This window comes from Psammomys obesus, unplaced genomic scaffold, assembly GCF_907164565.1.
Source record: "Psammomys obesus unplaced genomic scaffold, mPsaObe1.curated_primary_1811, whole genome shotgun sequence".
Lineage (NCBI taxonomy): Eukaryota > Metazoa > Chordata > Mammalia > Rodentia > Muridae > Psammomys > Psammomys obesus.
This window is the reverse complement of record NW_026592890.1, coordinates 1,695,829-1,722,336: the sequence shown is the minus strand read 5'-3', so window position 1 is coordinate 1,722,336 and position 26,508 is coordinate 1,695,829. Positions and strand designations below refer to the sequence as shown.

The window sequence follows — 26,508 nt, the reverse complement described above, 5'->3', positions numbered from 1 at the left end:
GTGACACGGTGGCCTGGGTTTGGCAAAAAGAGCCATAGTGCAGCAGGCCATACCTGGACCGCTGCCACAGCTTCCGCTCTAGGCAAGGGCATCCGATGGACTTTTCGAAAAGAGCCCCTGTGCTGGAGAGGGCTCAGTTTCTGTGACCCCTCTCGATGCCACAGGAACAGGATTATAAGAAAAAAGAAAAGATTATCTTTTTAAAAACAGTGGAGTAACACATGTATTTCTATAATTAAACTGCTTTAAACTTGCTCATTAGAATTTAGTTGACATTGGTCATCTGTGGGACTCTTTCTTTGGGCAGAATCTTCATGATGGCCTAGAAAAGCAGGAAGAGGGCTTGCAGAAATTTGGCTCTATCACCAGCCAACTATTGAAGGAGTGTCACCCACCTGTGACAGAAACCCTCTCCAGAACCCTGCAGGAAGCCAACATGAGGTATGGGACAGGCTAATTTTACATCTTACCATAAATGCACTATCATTAAGACTTTCTAGCATTTTCAGTTTCAGAGCTATAGAGTGTACTTCACTAATGTTTTATTTTTTACAAATTGAATTTAATAATAATAAAAAAATAACCAGAAAGAGGACATTTGGAAAGGATCATTCAGCATATCAGGACTGCTAACATTCCAGAGATAGTTTTCATCCCCTCGGCATATGAGTGCGACATGGTAATCTTTACCGTGTTAAATAGACACGAGTCATTGCTTTTGTCATGGCCATATTCATGTGAGCCAGAATCAGGACAAATAAAACAGTAAGAGATGGTGTTCAGGGAGAGATGTGCTCTAAGTGGTCCCTGTTGCCTGTAGATGGAATAACTTACTGGCAGAGATTGCCGAGCAGCTGCAGTCCAGCAAGGCCCTCCTTCAGCTCTGGCAGAGATACAAGGACTACTCAAAACAGTGTGCCTCTGCAGTCCAGAAACAGGAGGAGAGCACCAGTGACCTGTTGAAGGGAGCGACTAGCAAGGACATCGCCGAAGATGAAGTCACCAAGTGGATTCAGGATTGTAATGTATGTCCAGGAACTTGTTTGGGACTTGCTGTCCTTCAGTTTCACAGGTTTTTTACTGTCAGTGTAGATGTGTTTGAGCTTTAGGGCTATCTGAATTTGTGAAAGAGTTTATGCCCTAAATCATCCCCCTGTTTACTGAAGAGCCTGCTAGTCTTACAGAGCCTTCTTGCACATGTTTAAAATTTGCGAGTGTCTTTCCCACTGTTTTATTTTTAAAAATGGCTTGTTTTCCCTACTTTTCCCTAATGGGATATAATCCATGGAGGAAAATGTAGGCAGTCTATTTGTCCTGAAATAGTCACTGTCAGATGTACCCACCTGGGGAAACCGTGCCTTTAAAAAGTCCGCTGTTAAAGATATCAGCCTCTTAGACTTCCTATCTGCTGTGGAGCATCTAGACAATAGCCTCATTCAGGAATTTAACAGCAGAGAGAAGTCTGTCTCAGCTCGCTGCTACACTTTTTAATAGCGTTGACATGATTCCCTTTTCCACTGTAGCTGCCAATAACCTACTTAGGGCTTTCGAGAAAAGCTTTTCTCTTACTCCATCCATTACTTGCCTCTTATTATTTGTCCTTATTTGTCTTTATTTTAATGATCTTTGTTACAAAGATCTTCCTAAAAGCTTTCCCAAATCGGTTTATTAAAGTCATCAACTTATAAAACAACTACATGAACACGAGCTTGTACCTTCAGTCTAAATAAGGATTTAAAACGACAGGGTTATTATGTACATTAAAGATAACCTTTTTTTTCCTGTTGACATAGTTCATCTTTACAAGTTCTGTCATCTTCAGTGCTCCTGACCCGAGGCAAGGTTAAAGGTTAAAGGGTCAAAGTTAAAGGTGCCCTTCGCCGTTCTCTTATTCAGGCCTGGCAGGGGCTGTACTCTCCGTGCTGTCTGAGTTGGACCCCAGCAGTCAGCAGGAGTGGCAGTCCCTTGTGATCTGTTAGTCCACCAGAGAGCCCACAAACAGGGAACCCCCACTGGCTCAGGGCTATGCACATATAATTGGATTTTATAAGACACGGGCTGGAGATGCCATGGAAACAGAGGTGGAGAAGGTTCCTAGCTCTGCCTGCCTGCACCATCTCTGCCCTCTGCACCTCACTGGCACCCAAGCCCTGTTGTAGCTACAGGAAGGTAGACTAATGCCCAAGGCCTCTGTAAAAATAAGTAAGAAAGGCAAAATGTATCACCATGTCTTCAGTCTGATACATTTACATACATTAAAAAGCGAGAAAAAAATGACCTAAGCTTTCTAGTTACTGCCTCATCTAGTATATGTGGTTTCTTTTCTTTCCTACTCTTTTCTTTTTTTATTTTTTCTCTCTCCATCCCTCATTCTCTTTCCCTCTTTTCTTCCTTCCTTCTTTCTTTCTCTTTCCTTTTTTCTTCTTTTCTGTCCCCCCTCCTTCCTTACTTTTCTCTCTCCCATTTTTTACTTTTGTCCACTCTTTACTTCCCTCTTTCCTTTCTTCAGTGGTTTGGTTCTTTCTTTTGCTCCCTTATTTATGTACGTTATTTGTATCTCTCTGAAGAAAATATAATGAGCTTATATGGCTTGTATTATAAACATCCTGTTTTCTTTTTTTTTTTTTTTTTGTTCCCTGCAACTAGGGAGAGGAGTTTGTGTACTCTAAGCAAATACTCAAAAACTAGGCTATATCCACAGTCTAATCAGAAGAGCATTCTCTTTCTCTGTTTCTATCTCTCTCCCTGTATGTGTGATATAAAATGTGTTGTTAAATTGCTAACACGTATAATTCATATTTTTAAAAATATTATAACCAGTCTCTGATTTTTTTTTTCTTAATGTGAAGGTACTTAGTGTAATGCTCACACAGGAATCTTGCCTACCTCTGTGTGAGGCCCTTTGCCAGCTGCTGATGGCACTGAGAACAGGAAACATGCTTTGCAGTAAGTGTGTTGTTTTCTCCCTCAGGACCTTCTCAAGGGGCTGGGCACAGCCAAGGACTCGCTTTTCGTGCTCCGTGAGCTGGGAGAGCAGCTTGGTCAACAGGTGGACGACTCTGCAGCTGCAGCCATTCAGTGCGAGCAGCTCTGTTTCAGCCAGCGCCTGGGCGCCCTGGAGCAGGCACTCTGCAAGCAGCAGGCAGTGTTGCAGGTAGGCAGCCAGCGACGAGTGTGCTAGAGACTGGTCGTTTTTATGTCTGGGGGGAAACACAGGAAGCAGATTCCTCAGCACTGACATGAACTTCCAGTATCACTGAAACATAAAAAAAAAAAAAAACAATTAAAATTAAAAGTCCCACTGGGGTCAAAGAAAGGTGGTGGTTGTTTTATACTGTTCTCTACAAATTGCTTTTAAATTTGGTTTAGTTTAGCAGGTCAGCCTCTAAATCATTCCTTCATAGTACCCAACGAGCTGACACTAAGTGGCTCCAATGGTAGAAATTCATGTGGATTTAGTAGCTTCCAACAAAAAGCAAAATGCTTACTTAGAAGATAGTTTATGATGCACTTCATGAGTTATTAGAAACAAAGACAGCCCGCATAAATGAGGAGGGAAACTTCGTCACTGCCTTGTCAGCTGAGGAACAGCTTCTCAGAAAGGATCCTGCCGTAGATGCTTGCCCTCCGCGGAGCTTCATAAACATGCCAGCCAGTGCATTTCACTGCAATGCCAGTTTCTCTTGTGAAAACACAGGCCGGAGTTGTTGACTATGAAACATTTGCCAAGAGCTTAGAAGCCCTAGAGGCCTGGATCGTGGAAGCCGAGGAGAGCCTCCAAGCGCAGGACCCCACTCACTCCTCAGACCTCTCTTCTATCGAGGAAAGGATGGAAGAGCTGAAAGTAAGTGTGTGTAATCTTTCTTCCAGGTTTTAACTCTCAAAATCTTGAGAGAGACTCACTGCCAACCACTTTCTTCTGCTACCTCCCCGAATCAGCCCTAGCTCTTCCTTCCTGGCCCCTGAGAGGAAAAAACAGTGTCTCAGTGATGAGTTGCCCAGCTCTAATCAGAGCCCTGGCAGGACTAGTCCCTAGGGACCACCATCTCCCCTCCTCCAGTCCATCTTGCCTCTCATAACTTCAGAGTCCCCACCACAGCTCTACTCTGATCTTCTCAAGCTCTGCCACCTCCTCAGACCCTTATCTACTCCTTCCCACTTCCTTTCTATAAACTACAGGAAGGCCTTTGTCTTGAGAGTTTCGCCTAATTATGTAGATTCAATCAGCCTATATTGTTTCCAAATGAAAACATCACATTAATCCCACAACTGTTTATAGTATGATTTGTCAATTAGCATTATTAATACAGCTTTAGGAGGAAAAAATATTTTATTGAATTATTAATCATTTTAAATATTTAATAAACCAAAATTTTAAAATACAGTACACTTGCAAATTTAATGTCTCTGTTGGTGTGAAATCGTCCTTGTGGGAACGGGAGCAGTGGCTCACTCCTTAGGCAAAGTTCTTGCCATGTAAGCAGGAAGGCTTTAGTTCAGATGTCTAATTCACATGTAAACAACTATCAATTCCCTCACATGCCTAAGTCTGGCACCCATGAGGTAAACAGAGGCAGGAGGATTTCTAGGGCTTGCTGGTCATCTCCTCTTGTTAAATTGGTAGGCTCTGTGTGCACAGAGAGACCCTGTCTCCAAAACTGAGGTGGAGAATGGTTGAAGAAAACACTAGATATTGACTGACTTCTGGCTTCAGTGCGTGCACACACACACACACACACACACACACACACACACACACACACGCATGTGCACCTGCACACACACAGGCATACACATAGATCCAGGCAAAAAAATCCTGTGAATTCCCAGTGCTCTTAAGAGTAAGACCATCATTACTGGCCAAGGCTGGGACTCCTGGGCTTCTGTCTTTCCTAAGGGTTCCCGTCCTCATCACTACCCATCTACTTCTCCAGCCACTGGAAGCCACACCGCTTCCAGTGTCTGTGTGCACCAGCTTTCTGCTTTCTGGATTCTTGTCCTCTGTGGCTTCCTCTCCCCCCAAACCAGTGAACTCAAGACCGTTTGGCTCAGCGAGAGTCTTTTAAGAAAGTCTGCCCCCTCTATCGGGGGTCAGGCTTTCCATTTTTATGAGTGACACAATTTTATCCTGTGGTTTATTGTGCCGTTCAGTCATGTCTGTGGGACTGGGTTGTTCCTTTTAGGCTTTCTCCTATTGGAGCAGTAACCTCCTCCCTGTCAGTGCATAAGGAGCAGGTCACATTAGTGTTGTAAATGTCAATCCATGGAAATTCCACCATTGAATCCCTTGGTTTCAAAAATCAGGAAGGTTTACTCCTTTAGGGATCAGGAGCCTTTCAAAGAGCATGCAGCACACACACACACACACACACACACACACACACAGAGAAAGAGAGAGAGAGAGAGAGTACAAAAAGTGAGCTGACATTCTGCTTCCTATAGCTGGTTTTTTTAGATAGAGCAAAAGGTCCTCACACGAAATAAATCTTCAGTTTGTTTGAAGTCTTGACTGCTGTCTGTCTGGGGCTTCTCAACTTGGAGGTTTAGGATCAATATAAGAATATAAAACCGATGCTCTTGAGGCAATGCATGGTATTTTCAAAGCCCGGGTGAAGCTGTGTTCCTTCTAGCAAGAACTGGACAATGTCTTTGTACCTGGGTCTGTCACCTAGAGCCACTTCCTGATTTCTTGTCCCTCCCTTCCTTCATTGAGAGAGGGAACTAGTGGTGCTAGCCTCGTGGGATTTGTTTTAAAGATAAAATGAGTGATTCTTTATAACCTATTATAACAATGTTTATTCATGCCAAGAGCTATATTGCAGCTGTTAGTGAATAATAAAGGGGTGTATTAGCATAAATCAATTAAGTTTAATGAGTATGCAATGAACTTTTCAGTCGTCAGCATAATTTTTTTTCCTTCCTCTGTTGTACGGAGAGTAAAAGAATCCTATAGATGAGATATTACACATAAGCTCCTACTGTGGGTCAAGGAGAACGAGTAACCGAGTACAGCAGCAACCTCAGCAGGGCACGCTGAGGGGCTCTGGGCAAGTGTTTCTCTGGGGAGTATGTGTGGCCTTGAGGAACTCAACAGAAAAAAAGCCAGAATCTTCTTGATGTCTGGCACGTGTGGTTCACAGGAAAGAAAAGAAACCTCTGCCTTTGCTGATACAGTGCTGAACTTACTTCTCAATGTCACTGACAGGGTCAGATGCTAAGGTTTAGCAGCATGGCTCCAGATTTAGACCGTCTTAATGAGTTGGGATACCGGTTACCCTTGAATGACAAGGAGATCAAGAGGGTGCAGAGCCTGAACCGCCACTGGTCCCTGACCTCGTCTCAGACCACAGAAAGATTCAGGTGAGGTCATCTCTTAATCACCCAGTAGTTTCTGTATGTTTCATGCTGATATGTGAAGAATACCACAGATGGGGAGATGTGTAAAGAGAAGCATTTCCTAAGGGCTGGGATGTAGCTCAGTTGGTACAGTGCTGGCTGGGATGTAGCTCAGTTGGTACAGTGCTTGCTGAGCAGGAAAGAAGCCTTGGGTTCCATCCTTAGCCACCTAGATCCACATCAACTGAGTGTAGTGACAAATGCCTGTGATCCCAGCACCTGAAAGGCAGAGGAAGGAAGACCAGATACTCAAAATCCTGCTCAGGTTTGTGGCTAGTTCAAGGTTTGCCTGGGAGACCTGAGACACTGTCTCAAACACAAATCAACAACAGAAAAACAAACAAGAGTATTTCGTCTTGCAGCACGAAGTCTGAGAAGGCCAAGGTTAAGGTGCCAGTAGGCTTGGTTGTCTTCCTGCTCCTCAAGGCCTCCAGAGGGGAGAAACAGCCTCTTCACATGGAAGAAAGCCAAAGTGCATGAGGGAGGGCCTGGGGCCAAATGAGCCTTTGAAACGCCCACTTGGAATGCCGTCCTAGTGACCTTTAATTTTTAACACAAGAATTTTGAAGTGGACCAGATTCAGACAACACAACCCATAATATCAAGACCACGAATTCACCATATGCATATATGTGTGTACATATGTATATGCATATGTATGTGTGTATGTGTATATATGTCCACATGTGTATGTATATATGTACATATACCTTTATATGCAAATTCTAGAACATTCTGTAAACAAGCAAAACGTGAACTAAAATTAGAAAACTCAAGCTGTAATTTCCCTTGTTTAAAAATATAAACCATTTTTTAATCATGAAAAGTGTTTCTAAGGAGATTATATTTAAAGGCTAGGTACAGTTTTAAGCATCCAAAAGGTAATATTCTGTTTTGTTTTGTTTGTTTTTGGTTTTTTTGTTTCTCAAGACAGGGTTTCCTTGTGTAGCCTTGGCTGTCAGATTGGCCTCAAACTCACCAAGATCTGCCTGCCTCTGCCTCCCCAAGTGCTGGGCAAAACGTAATATTTTAAGTGCTGATAGTTTGGGATGTTAAAGCTTCAGCACGCCACATTAATATTTGTAGTGGTCTGACCGGAGCTGAGGCGAGGACATTTAATCTAATTTTATATTTGGGGGCCGCCAAGGGGCCGCCTAACCGTCCTCCCTTGTCTGTCATCTGCCAGCAAGTTGCAGTCATTCCTGCTGCAGCATCAGACTTTCCTGGAAAAATGTGAGACGTGGATGGAGTTTCTGGTCCAGACGGAGCACAAGTTAGCAGCAGAGATTTCGGGCAATTTCCAGCATCTTTTGGAGCAGCAGAGAGCACATGAGGCAAGTTCGCAGAAACCGTTAACAGGGAGCTTCAGTGGCCGAGGCTGTGGCTCCGTGTGTAAAGGTACCCGTTCCCGAGCCCGACACCCTGAGTCTGATTCCCGGACACACGTGGTGCAAGGAGAGAACTAATTCCTGCCATCTCTCCTGTAAGCTCCACACGTGTAAACTCAACAAGCGTGTGCTTGTAGACAGCACACGCGCACATAAATAATAAAAGGTAACAAAAACTTTAAACATATTTTTAGAACTTCAGCCTTAGGCAGGCATCAGTCCAGCTAACTCAAACACTCAGGAAGCAGAGGGGGGAGGATTGTGGCAATTTCAAGGCCAGCCTGATCTTTTGAAGACATGGATTTTGTTAGATTCAATCTACTCAAATACATGTCAATTCCTCTTTCTTCTTTTATCTGGTAGTTTTCATATTTTAAGTTAAAACTGTGGTTTGGCTCTCTGTCATTGTTTTCAGTGCTCATTGTCACTATTGAAGTATAGAGAGTACCAGAATTATGGGTCAAGAGACAGGTGTGGTGGGTTTGGTGGCGCATGCCCGTAATCCCAGAACTTGGAGGCAGAGGCAGGTGGGAACAGAGGTGTGTGCGGGAGTCCCAGCTGCCTGGGAGATTGCAACAAGGTCACATGTGCCCTGCAATTCAGAGTTGACCTGGGCAGCGTGGTGAAAACCCATCTCAAAATAAGCAGTCCTAACAGAGGAAATAATTAGAAATCTCAGTCTTTCTGTGGAGCTTTTGATTACTTTTGCTTTCATTGTTTTCAATCTAGTGAGAATTGAACCTAGGGTCTTGCACATAATAACCATGGGCTTTATGACTGAGCCACACCTCAGTCCCTGAAGGATTTTTTTTAATGTTTTATGCACATAATGAGATGATTTTTACCTGCTTGACTACATTAAAAAAACAGTAAGATTTGAAAAAGAAAAGAGCAAACTACAAATTGTAAATTCATCAGTGTACCTTGTTAGGTTAATTTTTAATGAATAAGGGGGAGGGGCAATAAGGCTATGTTTGTCTCCTAATTAAAACTCTAAACTAAAACTTTATCTCTACATTTATCCTAATTGGCAATTTAAAAAAAAATTACTCCCACACTGCAGATGGGGCTGAATATGTTTTTTGTAGCCCTGCTAAAAACAAACTGTGCAGTAAGTTATCAGAAGAAATTGGGGATTTTAAAGTGTGTCCCTCTCTTTCAAATTGCAGCTGTTTCAAGCTGAGATGTTCAGTCGTCAGCAGATCCTGCACTCCATCGTTGTTGACGGCCAGCATCTCCTAGAACAAGGTCAAGTTGATGACAGGTAGGATCTTCAATAAATTATTATGAAGAAAGTTCCCCCAGTAAATTAGTCATTTTCTTCTTAATAAGAGATTAGAGGGCACATATCCAATCTTCCTAAGGCAATTGTATTATCACGGGGCCTCTGTAATTGGAGGAAAGGCTTGTCGGAGTCTCTGAAAATGAGTGAGCATTGAATCATGGCAGACGATGCTATTATCTGATATGAAGGATGTAGGGTAATTGGAAATCACCTAGCCAACCTTCCATAGTCCTGGAGGGACTGGAGTTAGTGAATAGATCAGAGAGGATTGTGTCGATGGTCAGTGAACAGATGCTACTAATATCCTCCTGCACTTACTAAAATTTCATCCCTAAAACGAGCAGAAGGATCACTAGTTCAGCCCTGACTGAGAGATGAAAAGCTCCAGTAGCACACAGGAACTGATTTGAGCGAGGTCGCATAACAAAGTGGGAGCAAGATCAGGCTTGATGCGAAGGGTGCTCTACGCCCAGGGCTGGCCTCTTTCTAACCTAATAACACAGACCAGAGGTCTGGGTCAGAAAACAGTTTTCCAAGCTAGGTGTGGTGGCACACACCTTTAATCTCAGAACCTGGGAAGCAGAGGCAGGTGGATTTCTGTGAGTTCCAGGCCAACCTGGTCTACAAAGCAATTTCAGGTCATGCAGGACTATTACACAAAGAAACCTCATTTTGAAAAAATTAAAAAAGGAAAAATAAAAAAGAAATAAGTTTGCTACCTTAAATCACACCATGTTAAATGTGAAATGCTGCCTCCACACCCCAACACATACACTCTTTATTCAGAACGCAGATGTGAGACTCTATCTTCTTTCCCGCATGTGAGTGGACAGCTTCATGTCTACATTTCCTAGGAACTTATCTAATTTATCACTTATCTAATTTCCATGCTTACCTTGGGGAATTGAGTTTAGTACCTATGTATATATTTCTCATTCTCAGGGCCAGTATTTGTGATTATAATTAACAGCATAGCTTTACATCACTCAAAAATCAGTAATTTTTATTAGAAGTTTTATGTTTGGTATTTTCGAAGCAATTTCAGCTTTCAGTGGTTATTTCTTTGAAAGCTCATGAAAGATTTGCCTGCTTAAGATTGGAACAATAATAGGTGACCCCATACTTACTCTGTTCTAAGCAAGCCAAACTTAAATGTGAACATTACTGAGAATTTGAGGCTCTCCAAGTAAAACAATCTCAAATGTAATTACCTTTTATCTTTCGCTTTATCATTCTGTAGCCAATTCTTCAGCAGTATTATAAACATTCAAGTCATTAAGTAAAATAAAGTTTAAAATTCCCATTCAAGCCAACATCTATTAAATTTTAAATGCTAACATTTAGTGGGGGAGGGACACAAAAGAGATGGAATAGGAGAGCTAGGGCTAAATAAAAAAATTCTGAGAGTTGCCAGTGGAGAGAAAAAAAAAAAAAAAAAGACAAATTGGCTCAGAGTCTGTGGAAGCCAGGAAGGTTCCAGACAAGGATTTTTGTTATAAATGTCCGCTTATGGGGTTTTGTTCTTAAAACTTCAGCTTCTGCACTGGACAGAGTCACCTTCAGTAGCTAATCAAGGGCGGATAGATCAGGACAGTGTACACAGTAAAGACAGGGCTCTCAGGAGATCTTGAATGTCAGGTGATGTCTGCATTTCTTCATGCTCTGCTATTGTCAAGGCTTGGGGGGCACACGTTTTCTGAGGTGACAGGTATCTTTTTAAGCACATGTCATGAGTCTGGCTTCCTGTGCTTGGAATTGACTGTGATATGTGCCTGTGGGACACAGGGCAGAATTTCTGTTCATGAGCAAATGTGACCATCAGAATCTTGCCATTGCCCCATGGAACTTATTTTTAAAATGAGTGTAAACAATTCTTTTGCTGGCTTTTAACCCAGTGCTTTTAATGTTTCATGGTGGTTAATTGACTTTCACTGTTCCATAATCATTTCTTCCAATTCAGTCATTTGTTAAGTTCTTTTTTAGAAGTGGCGACACATTTGGTTGTAAATTCAAACTTTATAGTCATCTCAGATAATGTCTCAGTAATACAGGGTCCCACAGCGTTGTAGAGTTCTAGAGTTGATCAACAATCGACCCCAGAGAGCTGATTCAGGCGGCAGCAGAAATGTAAGCTGTCCCACAATCCGCCAAGTAACTCATCCCATTTGTTGCCTGACACATCCTTATTAAAAGCCTTTTCATAGGCTACAGTTTGCATATTAAATAAAACTTTATAAAGTGGTAGTAATGCTTTTCAGTATGAAAAATAGGAAGAATGTATTCAAACATCCAAGATTCCTCAGTGTAAAGTTGAGAAGGTTCAGGTGAAACTTACTATCTCTCAGTGTGAACGACCTTCATACATACTGTGTTGACTAAGTTCATTTTTCTAGAAATGTGAAATTCACTTGAAATATGTAAGGGACAGTTTTTAATAATAATTTTCTTGAGATTGGAGTTGTCTCTTGTGAGGGAATATTGAGAGTGTTTATAAAGAACACTTAAAAAAAAGAAAAGAAAAACCAAAAACCTTTAATACACTGTAACTTAAATGACTAGGTTTCGGTTTTCCAAAATGGTGTATGATCCTAGCTGGGGAGGGGTTTGTAGGCAGGTTTCCTGTCACATGCTTTCCTGTTGTAAGGCACAAGGCACTGTCAGGGGCTTGTGAGACACCCCCCCTCCCCCACATACTCAGGGAAGGAGTATATGATAATTACCATGGATTTGTTTTTTATTATCTGCTCCAAGATATGAAAACACTCAGTATTGCAGACTGGCAGTCCAGCTTTAAAAATGACTTGCAACTTGCGACCCAGCAAACAGACCATGGCTCATTTGAAATCCCCTGTCATAGATCATTTCTCTTAGGGCATACCGTTTATGGAAAATGTGTTCTGGCTGATGCTGTGGCAGCATCCAAGACAATGGGTTTTTCACTCGCAGTTGTTTCTTTCCCAGGGACGAGTTCAGCCTGAAGTTGACGCTGCTCAGTAACCAGTGGCAGGGAGTGATTCGCAGGGCTCAGCAGAGACGGGGCATCATTGACAGCCAGGTTCGCCAGTGGCAGCGCTACAGGGAGATGGCAGAGAAGCTCCGTAAATGGTTGGCGGAAGTGTCTTATCTGCCTCTGGGTGGGCTTGGAAGCATCCCAGTGCCCCTGCAACAAGTGAGGACCCTCTTCGATGAAGTGCAGGTGAGAGGCAAGCACAGGGGCCACACGCATCGTTTTGCATATCCGCTGCGTTTGACCGTGGCCTTGGTTCTCCAGATGGACTCTGAAGGGACCTGAAAATCAGGGTAGACATTCTTAATGTTCAACTGAAATATGCAAAGTGAATATGTTGCAAAGCTCCTATGGAAAAAAAGGAGATTGGAGCAAGCTGAAGCTGTGCCAAAGATTCCTCTACTTTGTATACCGAGGCCCAGAGCAGTTCCTTGCAGCTCAGCTTGGATGAAAAGACAAAAAAAAGATAGCCTGGTGTTGCTCGGGGAGATTTAAACCTCGTCTCTCAGCGCTGTTAGCCTGTCCACGTATGTTCGTGGCCCTTCTTCCTTTAAAGGCCTCACCTGGCAACTCCCTCCTCCCAGTTTCCCCAAGAAAAGTCACATGGCCTCAACTACCCACCCAACAGAGAGGGGAAAGTGAGTTCTTCAGACCATGTTCCGTTCTGGGGTTGTGTTCATATAGCTGGCCACCTTTTAGACTTATGTGTGTGTGCGCAGAGCCTATGACACCAGACCATCTGGATCAGACCTGGACCAGACTGCCTCCACACTGCAGGTCCCCAATCAGGAAGTGTTCTAGCTATACTTTCTGACTTGTTGATCCAGGATCCTGAGACTTACTGTACAGTTTTCTTCTTCCTTGTCTCTCACTCCCCATGCCCAGCCTCCCATGAACAGCCATCTCTGTGGCCACTCCCTCAGGAGTTCCTGCCTATGAAGACAGTGGCCTAACTGGTCTCATCATACACACTGGATGCCTTCTTCATTCCACTTTCTACTCGACCAGTGAATACTGTAGCTTCTAGCCAAACACATCTGTAATGGCTTAAAAGCCAAATCCCTACCTAGGTGTGGTAGCATGGCTCTGTAATTCCAACAGTTAAGAACAATTGGCTGCTTTCCCAGAGGACCCAGGTTTGATTTCCAGCACCCACACTGCAGACACCACTATCTGTAACTTTGATTCCAGGGCACCTGATGCCCTCTTCTAGTCTCCCTCCGGCACTGTGTACACACAGTATATAGAGATGCGTGCAAATAAGGTACTCACACATCTAAACTAAACTTTAAAAATTCCAAACTAAAAAAAAACTAAACTAAGCTTCAAAGAATGCAGGCTGTGTTGCTACCATTCTTTCACATACACTTCATAGTCCAGTCACAGAAAAGTCTGCTGTGTTTTCTGAATTCATCATCGTTCTCTTACATGGTTAATGCATCCCTCCTTGTTTCCCTTTAGGAAAAGTGTGACCTTTTCCTGGTCATACTCATTTCTTCTTAATCTGATTACATTCACATGTCTTTCAAGACTCATCCAGCCTTGACCTCTTTGAGAGACCTACTGTGTGCACCCATGCTGGGACAGATGTCACTCTGTGATCTCTGGGCACTAGTCTTATAAGCAGAATTCAGATTGCGTTGAGATTGTACTTCTCATCCATTTCCACTTGGTCCATTTAAGACGCTCTTGTTGGGTGCAAGTGCGTGAAGTATACACACTATGTGTATATGTGTTACGTGAAGTATACACATAACGTTATCTAGGTGTGCTTGTAATAGTGAAAAGAATAAAAAGTAAAAGGCCTGCTCCCTTTCAGTTCAAAGAGAAGGTGTTCCTGCGCCAGCAAGGCAGCTACATCCTGACGGTGGAGGCGGGCAAGCAGCTTCTGCTCTCGGCGGACAGTGGCGCCGAGGCCGCCTTGCAGGCCGAGCTCACAGAGATTCAGGAGAAATGGAAGTCAGCTCGCACACATCTGGAGGAGCAGAAGAAAAAACTGGCTTTCTTGCTGAAAGTAAGTCCAGGTTGGAGGCCCTCTTAGGAGTCGAGCTATTTGCTCCCATTGTTTCACTGCGGCGCGTCATGATAGATCATTGAGCGATGCCCTGCAATGACTCTCCTCTGTTTTATTTAAGACTCTGTCCTATCTTGCATGAACTGGAAGAGTTTCCCAATTTTCAGCACTCCATCTTTCAGGAGAACCCCTGAACTAAGTGATTTAACCTCTAATAAGGCTGTCCAAGTGATTAATTCTGATTAATGGCCAATGCGATGCCTTGAAGCTTGTGGCAGCTGTGGAAAGCCAGGCGGAAACTCAAAGAGTTTCCATTCCCTAAACTGTAGCCTCTAAATGGTTTTAAAGATTGGTATCTCATATTTTATAGCCTGGAAAAAGCTAAGCCAGAATGAATCTCTTGATTTGCATGGCTTAGCTAAGCAGGCTGCCATTGGCCAAAGGTCTCCACAAGGCATTTGAGGCTTTTTTGTTGGCCACAGACACAGTGAACCTAAAGACACTGAGATTTATCCATATTGCCTGAAATGAACTTCTCTTTCCCATGCCCAAACTATTTATAATCTGTCTTGAGTTCAGTAGTTAAAAATGTATGAAAGGTTTGTAAGGAAACTCATGATTTTGTATAATTAATCTGTCCTCATAAAAAAATGGGGGAAAAAAAAGTATATGCCCTAAATTTAGCTAAGGCCATGTTGAAAACAATAGGTTTTTTTTCCCTATCTTCAGAATGGGTATAATTCTACCTCATCTATAAGATTACTGTGAGGATTTGTCAAAGGAACGCCAGGAAATCATGGATGCTTGAATTGCAGCAGTAGCCATTAACACTTAAAACTTGAACCAAGAAATATTGCCGTTTTCTATATGTTGACAGTCATGAATTCTTTTTTATTATTAAGTACAATGTACCATCTCTTTAGATGGAAGGAGATAAATCACAGTATTTGAGTAGATTGTTTTATTGTTTAAAATATTCAGACTCATTGGATTCACTTTGAGACTCTTATACAATATATATGTACATTTTACACGCACACAAACACACACATATGACCTACTGAATGGGAAACACTCAATCAAAAATACACTCACCATGTATTAGGTACCACTATTTGCTTACAAAACAGTTCACTGGTAACATAATATGCCTGAGTAATTTGTCATCATCTTGATGTCAGGCAAGGAATTAAAACTTTGTGACTCACTCTGGTGAGACTGCGTTAATCATATATAGTTTTTATTCGTGATGCGGTTTTTGGAGATAGTCCCAAGATGTAAGAATGCATGGTGTGTGAGTCACTGAATTTGCTTATCTCCTCTGTCAGTCTATGTATAAAACAGTTGCTCTGATGGACGGTTTGCAGAACAGTACATGGCGTTAGTTCCTTATTAGTGGTGGCTTCGCTATCTAAGTGATCACTGGAGAGGGCAAGATCTGCTCTTCTCTTGTCAGGATTTCTTTACTTTTGAACCATATATTATGTTCTGTTTGCCCAAGAAAACCTTGATGGATCAGAAATTTCCTGTTGACCACCAGCCTTACTTTACTGTATCTTACACTGGTATGTGACAATTTTTCATCTTTAGCTATTATGCTAATGTTCTGGGTATGTATGTCCCAAGTAGTCATGGTTTTGCCTGCTTCTTTAATGTCAGTTTTGTCCTAAGGAGTGACCTCCTCCACGTCAGACCTGTGCACAGCCGCTGGCTTGCATTGACAGCATTAGGGCCTGTGCTGATTTAATTGAAAATGTTAGCTCTAAGCAGAGAAGAATTATTTGCTCACAAATCATGTCTATAGTACTTAGCATTGGCAAGCACAATGACACCCAGAATATTGCAACATGGAGGGGAAGTGGACCAAGTCTCAGCCTTGTAGACAGTTTTGGTTTGCAAGGCCTCTGTTGGTGCTAATTAAGGAGAGAAGGCAGTGCTGTGCTTCTGTGAAGTTCCATGAGGAGAGGTTAAAGAGGAATGAGAACCTGGATTCAAACTCTCAGAAAACAAGACACTAGTTCAAACTTTCCCTCCTTGCTGTTTGGAGAAAGATTACTGTGGGTAGCTAACAAGAGCATGTCAGGGCAAAGACAGGTGACGACGGGAGATAATGGGAAGGAAAAGGAACCAAGCTTTGGTACCATGTTCGCTCTTGGAAATTCTAGCTTTAATAGCTAGAATAGCAAGTGTCTTTGGAGCTGAGTGACTCATGTTTGGAATGACCACGATGAAGCATGGTGGCCAGGATGGACGATATGGGAGAACTGGTCAAAACAGGGTGTTTACTTAACTGAATGCTATTTGACATAGTACTAATGTACCAGATACGAGTTAACTTACAAATCGGGCACTCTAAAGGATCAATATGCAGTGTAGTTTCTCCCACTTTCTTTTTAATTAAAAAACCAACAATAAATAAATGTGCCATCAAGAAACCCCAGGCAATAGTTGAGGTATAGAGCATGAAAACTGAAGTCTCGGTTGCAGCACTGTCCCGAGATGGCTGCCGTTCCTCAGAGGTAGCTCACGTTTGGTGTGTCACATCCCAAATAGACAGATGCTGTGCCTCATCTTCCTTGTCTTCACCGAGAGACCAGCACGCTCTGGGCTGTCCCTCTCTACCACTCAATCCTGCACACATCATGAGACAGACGTTTCTTCCAGCTCGTTCTGAGTGGGTGTTTCTGTGCTTACATTTAGCCCTCCAGACACGTGTCAGCGGGAGTGAGGTAGAACCAGGCAGGCACCATATTTACAATTCCCGTGTCGGTCACATGGTTCCACTTCTGCAGTTCTCAAAGCGTGGGTGGCTTGTATTTGTGTATGGAGTGTGTCCGAGTTAAGGTTATATCATTTTTATATCATTTCTCTTACTAACGCTTGTTTGGATTCTAAGCAATTGTTGTGTCCTTTCTTATTTTCACCCTCATGGTGCATTTTGGGAGAGGGTAGGTAACAGGTGCAGTGGCATGTGAATTAGGAGAAGTGAGCTGTCTTCCCACTCTGCAGAGTTTGATTCAGAGACCGGGTTTAAATACCCACAGTCCCTTTGGAAATATATTTTGCTTGCTTGGTGACTTGATAGTCATTGCTTACTTTAATTCCTCAACAGTTGTAGAATTTATTTCTATTTTCCCAGGGAACACTACAGCATAACATACTCCTATCTGCTTATTAGGGTCAAACAGCTGACAAATAACAGAGTCAAGTTAAATCAGCTCTTATGATGACAAAGGCATGATGTCCCAAATGGCAATAAGTGTGGACATACCTTCCCACAATTCATCAGTGTAATTATATCCCTGGCAATTAAAAAGAATATTTATTTTCTTTATTTTTATTTTCATTTTATATTTTTGTAATTCCTCACCCCCCAAAAAATGTATACAATTTCTTTTTCCTTCAATTATAGGACTGGGAAAAATGTGAGAAAGGGATAGCTGATTCTCTGGAAAAACTGCGAACTTTCAAAAAGAAGTTGTCCCTGCCCCTACCAGAGCACCATGAGGAACTGCATGCTGAGCAGATGCGGTGCAAGGTACGTGACTGGATGGAGACCATCCTCATCACTCTAGCCATGTGCTTCTGCCCATGAGGTCACATCTCAGGAAGACTCCTGGGGCTGTGAGCACATATGAGGTTCTGGGAGAGCCCATTAGGGCAGCCTGCTCTGCAAAGATACTTCCTTTGCCCATTTATTGCCTTTGTAGTTTATGGACTAGAGGAAGAAAATGAAAAGTTCAACACGTGACATAAAAAATAATTGAAAAGTCAAGTCAAGAGCAATAAATAGCAATCCTTCTGAAACGTCCACACTGGAAAATTGTTCTAATAAAAGTCTGTCTGTGGAAAGGAGGATAGGATTGGCATCTTGGAAGCCCTGCAGATGGTAGCAGAGAAGCACACCCTGCCTGGCAGACCCCTTGTACAAAAAGCACACACACACACACACACACACACACACACACACACACACACACACAAATAGCTGATCTCTATCAAAGTGAGGAGTCACTCAGTCCTTAAATCCCTCAGGGCTTTAGTCGTCTAAAGACTGATTGCTACCTCTGATCGTAATTATGATCATCACTTCTAATTGTACTTGGGAAGCAGTCAGGAGTAACACAGACCACTCCCTGGATTATGAGGTCACGAAGACCAGCATGATTTAGTGGCTGTAAGATTTATTCTGTGCACACCTGTGTAGCCAAGCAGAGTCCCTGCCCAGCAATTTTCGCCTGAGTAATATGCTGATCATATCAAAAATGACTTCATAAATGATTTTCTTTCAGCATGTCCATTTCCTGTGTTTCCACAGCCAATTTTACATTCCTGCTCTATGACGATCCTGGTTAAAAAGTTGTCAGAGACAGTCACTGAAATTCAAGAAAGGCAGCATTAGCAAAATTAAACACTGACACACATTGCACCGAAGATGGCGAATAAAGAACCTCCGTATATTACACTAAGATGCATGTGAATGCTGGCTGGTGTTGTGGCATTCAAAAAGCTGAGGCAGAAAAGCCCTGAGTTCAGGGCCAGACTGGGAGCCATACTAAGTCCCTGCCTCAAAAGAGAAGTATGTGAAGGCTGTGAACATCGAGAGGCATTTAAAGCAGCGTTGTTAAAGAAATCCTGGATGAGCAGCAATGGACATGCCCTAATCCCAAGCTCCTCCAGCATGCCAGTGCTATCTTATCTGGCATGACACGGGCTCATGGGGGATATTGTTATTTCCCTTTTGCTGGATGAGAAAATGGAAGGTTCTAGAATAACAGTTTTGTCTGAATTTAGAGACTGTATTTTAGCCACACTGCTGTAGCTAATGTGGAGAATCTGAACCAGTGGGCTTGGTGTGTGTGTGTTGGTTTGGTTTTAGAGAGGGTTTTACTGTGGAATCCAGGCTGTCCTCAAACTCACAGAATTCCCATAGCCTGGCTTCCAGAGACAGTGCTGGGATTACAAACAGGTGCCACCACAGGCCACTCTGTTTCTCTTTATATCCAGAAAGTAAATGTGATGCTTGGGTTGCGAGGTGGATCAGGCTTGATGTTAGAAGAGCAAAGTCTTTACACTAGTCTAACAGTTTAACCTGTCTAAAGGTGTAGATGGAACGCTGTGCATTTAGTCACCTAGATGGTTTGATCTTTCAGCCAGTTATTCTCATTTTGAGACTGCATTGTCATCTTCCAAAACACTTGGACAAGTGTCCCACTTTTGATTTTGGAGATCGGAAGGATGTGTTTCCACAGAGCTTCATTATGCTCTTTCCCAAATCACTCTCAGCAGCAAAACAAAGCAATTATCCGAAAATTTCAGGCTAAAACCTTGTTTGCTTAAATTGCCTGCAAAGTTAGCCTCAGATAGTACCGTTAATTACTTTTGCCTTTGGAAACTTGTCTCTTGTGTGAAGAGACAAGAAAGACAGAACAAACCATATGAAATTCTCCATTCATGCACTAAGTGAGTTGGAATCTAAAAACAACAGCTGGCAGAGAGCGGGATTGACACAAATTACAAAACTGGTCACCTGTCGAAGACTGGCAGAAACATCTGCTCATTCAAATTTTGTTGCAAGGATTTTTTTTTTCTTCTTTCAAATAATGCCCCAAAAGGACAGGTCCATAATCAATAGTTCAATAAATCTGATCCAACATAATGTGTGGTTAGTGGATTATTTTGGATGCAGAAGAAACTGTGTCAACTCAGCCTGTCATCAAAATGAAGCTGGGTTTAGAAAATTGCTCTTTTAAATATTGCATTGTTGTGATTGGGAATGGGATAAAACTAGAGGGCGGCTAAGGGATTCTGAAACCAGTGTAGATCTGTTCATGGTCTCAGGGTAGTAGCAGGATGATGCAAACTTAGAATAAAGAAGGCCATTAAACTGACAAACTTGGATTTGGGAAAAGGGCACCATCCTAAAAGCCCAGGGAGGTGATAGGAAGGTCCTGCAGGGAACCTTGGTATTATATTGGAAGAATTCGGCAGGCTTTCAAGCTATATAGGATGCAAATAAAACAGAGCTCAGGTTTGGTATTTCAGAAAGAGTTTTTAGAAAGGGAACTGTAGTAAGGGAGGTCACCAAAGCCCCTTCAGAGGGTTAAAGGTGGATGGCGTGGGGGCTCATGGATGCTTGTCTCATGTAGGAATTGGAAAACGTGGTTGGGAGGTGGACGGAGGACCTGGCAGAGTTGACACTGCTGAGGGATGCCCTGGCTGGCTACATCAGTGCTGAGGACATCTCCATCCTGAATGAACGCGTAGAGCTTCTGCAAAGGCAGTGGGAAGAGCTTTGTCACCAGGTGAGCTGTGGTCAGTGAGGAAGTAGTTCCTCCTAATGGGAGAGTGGGCGGTGATCCAGGAGGCCAGGGAGGCTTGATCCACGTCTGGACCTGCCCTGTGACTCACTGTATAGACAGGAACCTGTGGTCATTGCCAGAATATTTCAGGGTAAGCTGTATCATCACAGTATACTTTGGATTCATCTATACTGAAGTATTTCTTTCTTTCCCTGGCTGGCATGAACTGTTGTACATTTTCAGCTGGGAAAGGACTGGTGGTGTGTTCTGCATTTTAACCATGAAGGAAACACATTTTAACACATGAAGGAAATACTTGATATTCTAGAGGTAGTTTTATTTGTGGAACATTTACAGCTGTTCCTTAGTAATTCGTGGGTGGACGGCATTGTCAGGCTTACGTTATTTATTAAATGCCTTCTCTGTGTATAAGACGCTAAACGAGATTGTGACTTAGGCCTTGAAGGGGAAAGACTGAGGAAAAGGCGGCGAGAAAGTGTGGAGGGCGAATATGAGCATCAGGTAAAGGTCCGCAGTGAAGACTCCTGGCTGCCCTAGAGCCTGGAGCCGAGCCAGCAGGAGGCTCTGCGCCTTGCCCTTAGGGATGTGCCCTGAGTACTGGGCCTGCCACATTGCAGGCCATGTCACACCCTGAGCACCACGCGTGCCACACTGCAGGCTGCCCACACATTTGTTCAGAGGGTTGCTCATTGCAGTTATTGTCAACATAGGCTCTAACTGATATTTCTGCCATCGAGTTTATAATTGCGCTGAAGATAAAGGCACCCTAGAAAGTTCTGTGCAGTTATGAAGAAAAGTCCATATGAACACATGGAAACAGTACATCTTTATCTATGTACTGGCTAGAGGAAATGCTTCTGGAAATGGGTAAATCCTAGGTGCCGGGGTGGGGCGGGGACACATACATCGCTGATAAGGTTGAAGTGGAGGTTGAGCTGGAGAGAGGTAGGTGTTAGAAGGTGGGAGAATACGCCCACTTAAACTCATATTTCCTTGCTCCTGTACCAACTACTCTGCCTGCTATTTCTTCTCTCTTCATCCTCCCCAGTTAACCTGGCATTTTGGATTCTTAAGCTCATGCTTCTGGAACCATCCAACAGAGTTTGAGAGGCCTGCTTTGTGGTTTATTGATATCAAGAACCAACTTGTTCCTTGAAACAATTTTCCCAGATACTTAATATAAACCCAGACTTTGTAAGGGGAACAGGGACTGTTCCTGACATGAACTCAATGGCAGGCTCTTTGACCTCCCCCCCCCAGGGAGGAGTAGCCATGCTAGGCCACATAGGAGGACTTTGCAATCAGTCCTGAAGATACCTGATAAACCAGGATCAGATGAAAGGGAGTGGACTTGGAAAGGGTCAGGGAGGAGATAAGGGAGGAAAGGTGGGATTGGGAGGGAAAGAGGGAGCAGGATACAGCAGGGATACAAAGTTAACAAACTGTAACTAATATTAAAAAAATAATTATGAACTAAAAAAAATAAATAAATAAACCCAGACTTTGCTCACATCATGGGTCAAAGGACTGTTCACTCACCTGCTTAGAGTGGTGTTTCACAACCCCCTATGAATGTTTTCCTTGCAAGAAATGGCTGTCACCAACGTGTTAGCATTTTGTAATCAGCATGTGAGTGACCACTTTTCAGAGTGCCACACACACAGTGTGGACAGTGAGGAACCTGAAAAGAGCTGTTCATGGAGAGCGAATGACTGTATCACTCATCACACAAATGATTTCCTGAACTCTTCAACATGTAGACATCACCACAATTGCCCTGTTATAATATCTAGGCCTTAGCATGACACACATATAAATGGAAGGTATTTTCTGGGTACTGATAATGAGAAATTAGGACAGTCTTGTTGGTTTGCCTCTGTGAGTCTGCTCACTTCTTTTTCTTTCTTTCTTAAAAATTGTCCCCTATGTCAGCAGTCTTTCTTTTAGATCTATTTCTTTATGTAGTTATTCTATATGTATGTGTGTGCGCGCCTGGGTGTGTGTACATACGCTGTGTGCATGCGAGGATCACGCTGAGGGAGATCCTGGGAACTGGAGTTGGCGCAGAGCACTGTGCTGCCCTGTGGGTCCTGGGAACAGAGCCCAGGTCCACGGCAAGACCATTGAGAACACTAAGCACTCTTAACTGCTAAGCCGTCTCCCCAGCTCCCTAGTCATCATTCCCTCAACCCTGAGGGAAATCTACAACTGCTTTCCTTCTGCATGTTTTTCAGTAAGTAAACAAATTAACTCATTTCTGTAGCTGATACCTACAAAGGCTTCAGAGAGATTTCCCTTCAGATTCAAAATTCTCCTCATTGTTCCTCATGCTAAACCTTCACAGCATCCCTTCTTGGAGGCCTTGGTCATGACTTCTTGCCTTGAGTGACTACTTCTCTTCTGGTTTCCCCACCTATTTTCTTTCCCCTCCTACACCCCTGTGCAGTCCATTTTGGCAGTGTTCCAACCTTAGCATGCCCACAGCCCTGTACATTCCCAGTTCCTCCTTGTTCGGTGCTATGAGGGAGCACAGGACAGAGCACAGAACAGTCTTCTCTTCTGACTGTTTGAAGTCTGATTCCAAGGCTTTGAGGCCCTTAGATGCAAAGTCTATTTCTTTGAACAAGCTAGTACCTACAGCAGCTAAGAGTTCTTTGCATATGGCTAATCATGAAGGCCATGTAATATGTTCTAACATTTACGTTCCCCTGAGAATAAAATAATGACAAAGTTTTAATATTTTATAGATGAAAAATTATGGCCCATACAATAGATTCAGAAAAAATATGTGATAATGCCATGGAACTATCATTATTTCTAATTATTCAGTCAGTCATTCATATGTTTTAAAACCGCCAAGTAGACTTAGACATCTGCTTGAACATTCAGCTTGAAAGTAGTGTTTGGCCACATGACTGCTCTGAAGAAATTCATGAATACGGTGTACCCATGAGCGGACTGAAGCATGAAAAAGAGGAAGCTGATAGAACATGTTTCTAGAAAAATCCTCTGCCAAAGTCTTAAAGTATGAAGCTAACACATAATTATCCTGTACCAGTCCAGTCTACATCCCATTATTTAAACCAGTGAGCATCTAGCCTTGGGTCTGGCCAGGTGCCAGGATTTAATACTTCTTGAGGAGGGACACAGAGGACTCAGTAGCTCTTGAGTTTCTTGTTTCCGGTGAACTTCTGTCAAATATGAAACCACAACAGAAAACAAGCCTCCTCATAAAAGTAGACAAACTCAGCTGAACATAGATGGCATTCTGCCGGCGAAGGAGGAGACAGCCAGCTCTGCTCCTTTCGGAGCAGCTGATTTGAAGTGAGGAGAAACTGGGGTCCCAGATGAGGATGAGGACGACAGCTTGTAAGTAGACGCTGTGGAGCATCAAAATAAATACAGAAGGGGATTTTCAGCTGCCCTAAGGGACACGTTGTAGCTAGCACCAGTTGTGGAGTATATTGCTGTTCTGCCTCTGTTGCTTTCTAGAACCATGTATGATTCTAGCTGTCATGTAAATATACAGCATCACACTACTAGAGTTGCTTGTTTGTGTGTGTGTTTGCACCCACAAAGTCATGATGAAAATAACTGCTAGAAGAAAGTGTACTTCCTGCCCCGAGGCAGTACCCTCACAAATCGCAAATGTGTACTGAGCTGGTAAATGTCATGGTCTCAGCGGACTCCAAAGAAAGAAATGGGGCCACTTATATATAGCTTAAATATTCAGTTTCTACGCAGCACGAAATGCCACATTTCTTGTGAATTTACAGCTTTGCAAAAAGCTTTTGGCCCTGGCTTATCCCCAGTGCTTGCAGCCCACATATTTAGGGTGTTGTTGTTGCTGCTGTTTTCTTTTTCCAGTCATAGGTCCACAGTAAACGAATGAAAGCAAAGCCTTCGTTTGAGACAAACACTAAAGATGTGGGTTCAAGCTGCTCCCTGGAAATGTAGAACATGAATGCTAAGGAGAACGATGATTAAACTAGGACGGGGTATTGTCGACCACAGGGTGGGACGGCAGACCTTTCCAAGTTCTTGCTTGTGCTTTCCGGTCAGCGCACCAGACCTGCAGCCTAACACATGGAAGGTGCTTGTTTATTGCAAACACTAAATACTCATGTTGGGGAAAATGTGAGGTCAGGTTATAAGTGAAAGGAGAAAGGCTCATGGAGGTCGGGTGACTTGTTCTCACCAGCAGAGTAAGGAGACTGGCCCTCAGTCTCAGCTGCCTCTGGACATACTCCGCATTACAGCCTGTTTCAAAGGCTCCAGCTTTTCCGACCCCACCTTTGGCTGAGCAAAAGCTGAGACCTTCAGCTGTCCAACTCACTCCAGGATGGGGCACACCTACTTCTCAAAGAAATGGGTCGTATCTGTCTACTCTGTGATCCCCTTCTCTGCAGAGGCTGGTGAGGGGAGCCTCAGCATACATCCTTGGATTGTGGCTGACACGCACAGAAAGCTACCCAGAGCGAGACAAACCCACCCCAAATCTTAAGGAGGCACTTCCTTTCCTTAGACAGGGGTTACCAGTCCCGAGTGCTCTGCTTGCATCAACTGAACCCCATTTCAGCCGCAGCCCCTGCCACCTGTCTGAGGGTGTATGAAGGACAGGTGAATTCATAGTTTTCATGTTCTGGAAGAGCAGTGCCTTCCGTGCTGATGGCTCGTGCTGTATAACTCAGCATGGGTAGAACCTGGAGCAGAAGAGATTTGCCTCCAAACCTTTTAACTTGGATAACTTGTATCCCTGTCAGTCCCCAAATCAGTTCACTGCCACTTGTTTCCTCAGTATTATTCTGCCTCAAGGAAAAGTAAATGGCAAACTTAGTTACATTAGTGAACTAATACTGCTAGATTCAGTGGTGATAACCAACTCAAAGAAATAATTTATTTAAATAGGCACCATTAACTCAAAGAAGGAAATTGATTGGTTGGTTGATTGGTTGATGGATTGATTGAGTTTTTTGAGACAGGGTTTCTCTGTGTACCCTGGTTGTCCAACACTTGCTTTGCAGACCAGCTGGCCTTTAACTCACAGATATCCACCTGTCTCTGCCTCCTGAGTGCTGGGATTAAAGGTGTGTGCCACCACACCGGGCTCCAAAGGAGGAAATTTCTAGTGGAAAATTCTGAAAAGCTGTGGTAGGTTGTGTGGCCTCCTGTCAGGCATATCCTGGACCTGAGGTTGGTCTTGTGAATGGCGTCACCTGATTCCCAGCTCTTCTCAGATAAGATCATAGGCAAATGGGTTTCTACAGGACCTTAAATATTACCTACCTGAGAATCGCTGGTACAGCCAATCAAAGGCAGCCCTGGCTAACCAGGAAGCATAGGGCATCTTTGAAATGTTTTTATTCCCATATTTAAAGTGATAAATTTAAAATACACTTTAAACTGGGTTGCTAGGTTTGGTGGCTCAGGCTTATAACTGCACCACTCATGAGGATCCCCACCATACATTTGGGGCCCTCCTGGTTGGTGACAGCAGCATACATTTGTAGTATCCTGGCAGGACTACAGAGCAAAGCATTGTACAAAAGAACCAAAACACATTTAAAAAAATGAGCCTGACACTCCACCAAGGACCATCTATGGATACAACCTAGAACTTCTGCTGGGATGTGGCCCGTGGTAGCTCAGTAACCAAGTAGTTTTCCAAAGCAAGGGGAACAAGGACTATTTCTAACAGGATCTCAAGGGCAGGCTCTTTGCCCCCCCCCCCCCCAGGGGAGGAACAGTCCTGTTAGGCCACAGAGGAGGACTTTGCAGCCAGCCTTGAAGATACCTGATAAAACAAGGTCAAATGAAAGGGGAGGAGGTCCCCCCATCAGTGGACTTGGAAAGGGGCAGGGAAGAGACCAGGGAGGGAGTTGGGGAGGGGGAGGAAATGAGGGAGCGGGATACAGCTGGGACACAGAGTTAACAAATTGTAACTAAAAATAAAAATAAAATAAAAAAAAGAAAAAAATAAATAAACAAATGGTTCCAGCAAGGTCTAGTCATCAACAGCTGTAACCCCAGCACACCCAGGAGGCTGAGACTAGTCTGGACTGCTAACAAATAGTGAGTTTGATTAGAGCCTAAAC

The 26,508-nt window shown here is 43.3% G+C and overlaps 1 protein-coding gene across 8 annotated transcripts in view; it reads left to right on the top strand.

Moving 5' to 3' along the window:
* Syne1 (spectrin repeat containing nuclear envelope protein 1) overlaps positions 1 to 26,508 on the top strand; it is a 461,163-nt gene that overhangs the window by 374,999 nt on the left and 59,656 nt on the right. For all 8 annotated transcript variants that reach the window (XM_055615901.1, XM_055615897.1, XM_055615895.1 and 5 more), the window contains 11 exons: positions 308 to 441; positions 821 to 1,025; positions 2,972 to 3,154; positions 3,698 to 3,844; positions 6,206 to 6,360; positions 7,583 to 7,730; positions 8,954 to 9,048; positions 12,031 to 12,265; positions 13,896 to 14,090; positions 17,503 to 17,628; positions 20,240 to 20,395. In XM_055615901.1, the coding sequence (XP_055471876.1) occupies positions 308 to 441; positions 821 to 1,025; positions 2,972 to 3,154; positions 3,698 to 3,844; positions 6,206 to 6,360; positions 7,583 to 7,730; positions 8,954 to 9,048; positions 12,031 to 12,265; positions 13,896 to 14,090; positions 17,503 to 17,628; positions 20,240 to 20,395 (1,779 nt within the window). The remainder of the gene's footprint in view (positions 1 to 307; positions 442 to 820; positions 1,026 to 2,971; positions 3,155 to 3,697; positions 3,845 to 6,205; positions 6,361 to 7,582; positions 7,731 to 8,953; positions 9,049 to 12,030; positions 12,266 to 13,895; positions 14,091 to 17,502; positions 17,629 to 20,239; positions 20,396 to 26,508) is intronic.